This window comes from Papaver somniferum, chromosome 3, assembly GCF_003573695.1.
Source record: "Papaver somniferum cultivar HN1 chromosome 3, ASM357369v1, whole genome shotgun sequence".
Lineage (NCBI taxonomy): Eukaryota > Viridiplantae > Streptophyta > Magnoliopsida > Ranunculales > Papaveraceae > Papaver > Papaver somniferum.
The window spans coordinates 111,278,683-111,286,140 of NC_039360.1; the positions used below are offsets into that span (position 1 = coordinate 111,278,683).

General features: G+C 36.3%; 1 protein-coding gene across 2 annotated transcripts; it reads right to left on the reverse strand.

Moving 5' to 3' along the window:
• Window positions 1-5,281: 5,281 nt before the first annotated feature.
• On the reverse strand, window positions 5,282-6,726 carry LOC113361550 (homeobox-leucine zipper protein ATHB-40-like). 2 transcript variants are annotated; one of them, XM_026604757.1, is made up of 3 exons: window positions 6,502-6,713; window positions 6,041-6,387; window positions 5,282-5,639 (listed from the first exon to the last, which is right to left on the reverse strand). In XM_026604757.1, exons 1-3 carry the CDS (start codon window positions 6,620-6,622, stop codon window positions 5,424-5,426), a joined length of 684 nt encoding a protein of 227 aa, XP_026460542.1. In that variant the 5' UTR covers window positions 6,623-6,713; the 3' UTR covers window positions 5,282-5,423. The 2 variants fall into 2 exon arrangements, with proteins under 2 accessions (XP_026460542.1, XP_026460543.1); XM_026604758.1 differs by lacking the exon at window positions 5,282-5,639 and adding an exon at window positions 5,667-5,884 and having other exon boundaries at window positions 6,502-6,726.
• Between the last annotated feature and the right edge of the window lie 732 nt (window positions 6,727-7,458).

Here is a 7,458-nt window from a genome sequence, read left to right on the forward strand (position 1 = left end):
TGATATCCACTTCTGGAATTGGCTGTGTTACTAATTGGACTGCAGAAATCCTTGCAATTATTTTTCTGTTTGTGTTGGGTTGGTCAGACAAGATTTAGTGACATCTGATTCAAGTGCTGCAATTTCTGCGACAAAATTTAGTGACATCTGATTCAAGTGCTGCAATTTCTGCTTTCAAATCAACACCTCCTTTCCTGCCAGATTTAGAATGGCCTGATATGTTATATTTTCATTTTCTGTAACTTTATCACCTTTCAGCAACAGTGCAGATTGAACTTGTTAGCTTCTCTCCTTGTAAAGTTTCCTTGATTGCAGAGAGTGCATCTTTCCTTGATCACGGGAAGAGTTGGCGAAGGAGTCAAAATTGCGTTCCAAGTAAGTTTTAGCAGACTGCGAGCGAGACCCAATAGCAAAGACCTGGTATTCGAAGTAGTTCCCACTTTGGCAATTGTAGTAGAGGTGTGCTCCTGATTCATTCAAAAGACTGACACTACCTGCAAATAGTAATATACTGCACTTGTACAAATACTGTAGAAAATACAGGGAATCTATGGAGCCACACACAACTGCAGGTAATCCAGGGAGCTAAAATGAGTCTGCAGTTGATAAAACAGACGTCTGTAGAGATTGCAGAAAGTATATGAGCATAAAGACTGTTTAAAATCCTTGCTAAGGCTGAATACTATGAACATTAAATTCAATTGACTAGTGCCAAACAACACATACGACTAACCGAAACTCGCTGAAAAAGGATTTTTAAAACAAAAAAGGTAACATAAAAGGCTAAATAAAAAACACAACCAAACATAATTGAAGTACCAAAGTAAAAGACACCAACAACTAGAGTTGAGTTGCATCACACTACAGAGTGGAAGCAATTGTAACCAAGACAAAAGGTAAAAGAACCACAGTGCAAATATTCAAATTAACCTACTTCAAGTTAAAACTTGATACTTGTTCAAATAGATGAGATATCCGCACCGCCGTTCATGACCTCATCACCAAACAAGCCTTCATTCTCCCATTCTTTCAATATTTGAGCTTGCATTTTTTCATATGCAATTCGCAGTACAGGTTGGAGTTTTTCAAGGTTAGTGTTCAAAATTCTTTCTTGGTCCTTTCGCTTATAGGCCTTTTGCTTACTCTTTTGAGTCTCTTCTTTCAATTTCTGAGATTTTTCTCGCAATTCAAAATCTTTTTTAAACATTTGTTCCCTCCATTCCATATTTTGTTGATTGATGGCATGTTGTTTTTCAAGAGTACTTTTATAACTACTCAGCATATCAACTACAGCTTTTTGATCATGCATTTTCTGGACATTCTCTTTAGCTTTCTTCCTTCCAGGACCTCGATCAACCCCACCAACATCTAGATATTCTTCTTCATTGTTAGGTACAGATGCAGTTCCGGTGTCAACTGAGTCACCATAAAACCCTGATAAGGTAATCTAGTTCCATAAAATTGCTGAGCATGGTAAGGAGCATCAACTCTATGCAAAGCGAAGTTCGGATGTGTTGGTGGACATAGGCTAAAGTGGTTTGATTGTAAAAACCCATGATAATTTTGAGCTTTTACACTGGGTGTTGAAGAGGAGTTATGGTTTTCGGTAACACCATTATTGTTCACTCCATTAGTTTGAGTGCTGGATAGGTCAGAGTGTCTGGCATCATCATCAGATGTTGAATCCATGAACAACCGTGTTTATCACCTATCCATACAAGCAAGCCAAATATTAATGAGTTTAGCACAAGTAAATACATCATACAAGTTACTGAACATTGATCAAACAACTAGTATGCATTCAATGAACCTAAATAGTGTGATGGAAGTACAATAATCATTATGTATACCAAATGGATATAAATCTCTGAATCTTCCTAAATATTGAAGATTGGGCTCAACAAGATAAAATTTAACTAAGCAGGAATCAAAAGAAGAAACTAAAATCAAAAGATTTTACCGTAATAGTTGATAACAGTGATGATCAATCCTCTATCTGAACCAATATTTTTGCTCCAATCTATCTCAATCTCAAACACCTAAAGGATTTGGAAAAGTGAGAATAGGAAGAGGTACCGATCTGTAGATTTATATCAATCTAATTTTCTCTGGAGGGAAATTTCTTGGAGGGAAATTTCCCCCTGGTTTTTATCCAACCTAAAAATTGTTCATATTTCGAGGGGAATTTGTCTCCAATTCTTTTCTTTTTTTTGATAATGAAATTTTATTTAACACGTATGAAAAATCAGAGTAGCAAGACATTGGCATTGGAGATGAAACTTTTGGTAAAAAAGTCTTATTATTGTTTTTCTTAGCCACATAGGAATGACCCATAAAAAAAAGTCTTAATATCACCTCCACATAGGATGACCTCCACCCCTAACATTGGAGATGCTCTTATCACGGTCCCCTTAATATTTGGGTTTCCTAATTCTAACCGCAATAAGACTTCAATGTGGTTTCCAAAGCCCGATAGTAATCGTGTATGTTACGTTTTTCTTCATATAACTCTTTTCCATAAATATAGTTGTGTCCCAATTCTGATACCAAGAAGATCTATTAAAGACTTCGCCTGTTCAAATCAATAGTATTTCTTTGATTGATTATAGTTCCGCACTAGCTACAGCTTTGATTGATTTACTGGGGTACCACTTGATTTACCGGTATACCACTATCAGGTGCGTATTGATTTCATGATTGATTTAAATCTTTTAGATCACTTTAATTAACATTCTTTGGTTATCGATTGTCAGGGAAGAACAAGTTTTGTAGTCAATTATTGATTGAAGTATCAATGGAGAAGCATGAGGTTGTTGCTGTTGATATTGGGGTCATGGAAGGAGAAAATTGTAGGATATAGGGAATTTGATTAGGAATTAAAAGATGGGTTTCATCTGTTTTGACGTTTGGTTTTGAAATTTTGTGGACGGAAAATCAGTTGATGAAAGATGGTGTTATAGTGCAATTGAAGTGAGGAATGGTGATGCCGGAAAATTGATGATTAACATATGTTTTATCTTATTTCTATTGATATTTAAATCATCCTAATGGTGAGAATTAGGTTAATTGATTCCAATCTTCATGTTTACAATTTGTAAATTTGATTTTATTATCTCTACTGGAATTGTTGATTACCGTTTGAAGCTTTTGGGTTTAGGTTTAATTTCTGTAGCTAAAGAGGAAGAACGCATTGAAGCTTGGCGAGAGGAAACACAATTAGAGAAAACATCATTACCGATTTCCTAATAATCGGATTAACAGACGTCTGTGGCTTATATTTACAGAAAAAAACAAACAAAAATATTCTTATGTGGCTTATAAGAGTAGAAATCATACATATCTTTCTACTTAGGTTCCCTTTGTGTACTATACAATTGAACAAGAGAAGAATAAGCAATCTGCAATCAGATTAAATAAATTACATCCATTGGAATTCAAACAAATAACATCTCCCTGTATCAATCAAAGTCCGAGCATGGTTACTAAATCCTAAGTGGATGTCTGCTAGCTTCCACTATGACTAAATGCCATTTCAGGCTCTTGAAACTTACACTCAGTAACAGATCAGGATTTGTTCATAAGAGTTAGTGATAAAGTTTTAGTTGATTTTCTATACAATTTCTGTTTGGTCCCAAAATTTTGGCTTGGTGGGTAACTGCAGACCTATATGGTCAAGCACTCAAGCCAATGAAAACAACTGAATACCAGTGGAGTTGCTGAATCTGGAGAAAGTGAAAAGCTTTGCTGTTAATGGAAAGTAGTGTCAGTGTGCATACATTGGTTTTCAATCTCTACGGGAGCACGAAACAAATATTACGATAATTGAAAAGTGAGATTGAAGTGATATTACGCTGGCATAAATATCAATATATTATAAAAATATTGAAGAGTAATTTGGTATATTTTTATACCAAATTATAAAAAAGATTAGTATTGAAGTTTGTGAGATTGACCTATTTGTCGATTAACTATACCGACAAAAATTATTTAGTATTATGAATACGAGTTACTAATCATGTGCACCTATAATGGAATCTTTATGTACAGGGATGTCATGGTTCAATTCTTCTTAATTCGACAAGCACAAATGAAACTGAGAAAGCTGCAATTTCTAAGTTATCCCCAAGAGGCTTCAGTATTATTGATACTGCAAAGGCTGCAGTCGAAAAAGTGTGTCCTGGAGTTGTTTAATGTAATTTTCTTCAAACACGTTTATTGGATTCGGAGAAAAACTTGTTACCTTTTAGTCAACAAAAAAAAAAAAAAAAAAGAAAAACTTATTGCCCAGAGATTAGATATTTCATTGAGTGTCTGTTGATTTTCAGATATTTTGCGAAACCCCGATTAATTTGATCCGATCGACAAAACACTAGGGCATATTTAAGAGGCCATAGCGATGGTTTATTTGACCCGACCAACAAAATACGAGGACATGTTTAAGAGGCCACGACCGGGGCTGTAAGCCCGACTAATTTGACCAGACCAACAAAACAACAGAGCATGCTTAGGAGGTCACGGCCGAGGTTGTAAGGCCCGACTAATTTGACCAGACCAACAAAACACTAGGACATGCTTAGGAGGCCACGGCCGGAGCTGTAAGTCCCGACAAATTTGACTCGACCAGCAAACACTACGACATGCTTAGGAGGCCACGGCGGGGGCTGTAAGTCCTGGCTGATTTGACCCCACCAATAAAAAGCTAGGACATCCTTAGGAGACCACGACCGTGGCTGTATGCGCCGGCTAATTTGACCCCACCAATAAAAAGCTAGGATCTCAGAGTCCGACTAACTTATAGGCTCGATATTTGACAGTTGTAATCTAATTTATTTTGTTAACGACTAAAATTTTGTGGGAGGATATTGACCAACCGACCAAACAACAAAAAAAAAAATGAAAAAGGTTGAGCCACAACCATAGGCCGGGGTGATACCTAGTATATATATAGATGCTTCAACATGGTAATGCAGGTAGCTCTGTCGGAGACAAATGTTTCACAACTAAGGCCAAGGATATAAGCCATACAGAAGATGTAGGTATTTCTGGCAGCTTTTAGATTTAGGCTTACAGCTGACTCGGGTTGTTTTTGAGACTGACGACAACAGCGTGATGATGTTCTGGTAATATTACTGCAGTTGGACGGAGAAGGCTGGAATGTCATTTTGTTAGAAGATGTAAAAATGCAGCTGATGACTCAAAGCACTTTAGAACTCTTAATATTAAGATTGAAGATATAAACAGTAGCATAATATTCTTAATACAATGAACATGAGGCAAAACAGAACCAGTTACAAGTCCCACCAATCTAATTGATTATTTGATTAACAGAAATACAACCTAAAAACTTTAAACAACTAGTCTGTTAATTTACGTCTAAGATCAAATATTTACATGATTAACTACTTACATTCTAGTTACAAATCCTAAAATCCATACAGATTCACCCAATTGTTTTCAGGAATGTAGAGAAGATTGTCATATCCTGCTTCCACCATATTAAACTCTCCACCAAGATAGTGTTGCTCAACGTCCACTGAAAAAGATGAATTAGGACTACAAATCGAAACTCCGTCAAATTGCTCCGTCACCCTGCGTAGTTCCTTTTCAGTTTCAGACAGTCTCTCCTTCAATTGCAAAACCTGAATCCAAAACACCAAAGAATTAGTTCCTTGGACTAACTATGAAGCTAAGATGCGAAAATCGTGAAATTTTTCGTGGGAGGTTAGGAGACTTGATACTTCCATGAATAGTTCTTAGTTTAGCCATGCAGGATTTCTCTGTTTCTAAAATTGCAGACAGACTTTCGCAATCGCTTGGCACACGAAATACAAGTCATGGGCCATATGCCAAAAAGATGCTAATGCGAAACATAACGATTCAAAGCCTGCAATTTTTGTAAGGGTGTGTCAAGTAACAACCTAGCATATATATCTTGCCATTTTTATGCAATGACTTTTAGTTGCTGCCTTAGGATACGGCAACTATCGTGATGCATGAAATATGTATAAAACTAGAGAAATGAGATATGTCTGGAACCAACCTCTGCTTCAAGATGGCACTTTTGAAGGATGACATTATCGTGTGAAGACTTGAGCTTGGAGTACTCTTCTTCAAGTTTCTTGTTCTTCCATCTAGCTCTTCGGTTCTGGAACCACACAGCAACTTGTCTAGGATCCAGCCCTAATTCAGCAGCAAGCTTATCTTTCCTTTCAGACTCTAATTTATGCTCATCACCAAAATTTTGTTCCAGCAAAGTCACTTGTAAATCAGTTAATTTCCTCTTCTTCATTAAACTATTACCAACTTTGATGTCTTCACTACTTAACACATCTCCTCCTTTATTCTTTCTTCTTCTTCTCTTTGGTTTTGTTTCTGATGATTCCAGTTCTACAGAAAACAAAAAAAAAAAATAGTACCCTTAATTAGTACCCTTAATTAAGATATTAAATTCACTAAGTAAAACATAAATAGTGATTATCCAAACAAACAAACTAGACTTACTGATTTCCTGTGGAATCAATTGGTTGTAAGAGTCTGGATAGAATTGTTGAGAAAATAGTAACATTTGATTTTGATCATCCATTCCTAGTATTTCATCACTAGTTGTGTAACTGCTGCTCATATTCTTTGCTCTCTAGATTTGAAATTCAGACTTGTTAGTGTTTTATGTCTGCTGTTGGTAAGCAAGCAAGTAGAAGAAGATTGAAAGGAAGGCTTGTATTTATAGGAGACCAAACAAGCATATGAAGCAACCACAAGTCTACACCATTCACATTTCAAATCACTAGCAGGGTGGTTTTGGTCATTTAATAAATTCGGATATATATTAAAGGGAGGTAGTTTGATGACATGGGTTGCTTGTGAGATCATCCAAAATACAATGAAATGTTGGTGAATTTTGGGGTTTTAGTATTTTGTTTTGTTTTTTAGGCCTAGATTTTTGACATTGTGGTCCTGTGGAGTGATAATCCACTCAAAGTGGAGTCATTACTGTTTTAATCTTAATTAAATATTTCTTTAAACGTGATTAAAGAAGTTGATTAGAGTGAGTCGCGTGGAAGAAGAATACAGCCAATTTGTAAGACAAAAATGTGGGAGAGGAGAGGGTGGTAGGGTTCAGATCCCAAGTGAGTAGAGTAATATAAAATGCAGGAGTAGTACGGAAGTTCCATTCAATCAATCACTCAACCCTCCCCCTCACATTTCCATTTGTCCACTCTTGATATTCCATCCATCCTCCTCTTATTTGGTTATGTTTTGGCCCCTCCCTTATTCACCACTCTCTCTCTCTCCCTAAAAAAAGTCTGTAGGATTAGTAGAGTCTAACGTTTGGTCAGGTTCTCTCTATCTTGCTATATTTTTGCATTTTCAATTGAAAAGCTAAACAGCTTGACTTTTTATTTGTGTGGCTCGAGATGCATGCATGAAGTCATCAACCACTTTAGTTTCTACTGGGGC

Bases quoted from the DNA above. Each gene is read 5' to 3' on its own strand.
- LOC113361550 (XM_026604757.1), bottom strand. From the start codon at position 6,622: ATGAGCAGCAGTTACACAACTAGTGATGAAATACTAGGAATGGATGAT. The intron at 6,388-6,501 runs GTAAGTCTAGTT...TGTTTTCTGTAG, and splicing joins ATTGATTCCACAGGAAATCA to AACTGGAATCATCAGAAACA. The intron at 5,640-6,040 runs GTTGGTTCCAGA...TTTTGGATTCAG, and splicing joins AGTGCCATCTTGAAGCAGAG to GTTTTGCAATTGAAGGAGAG.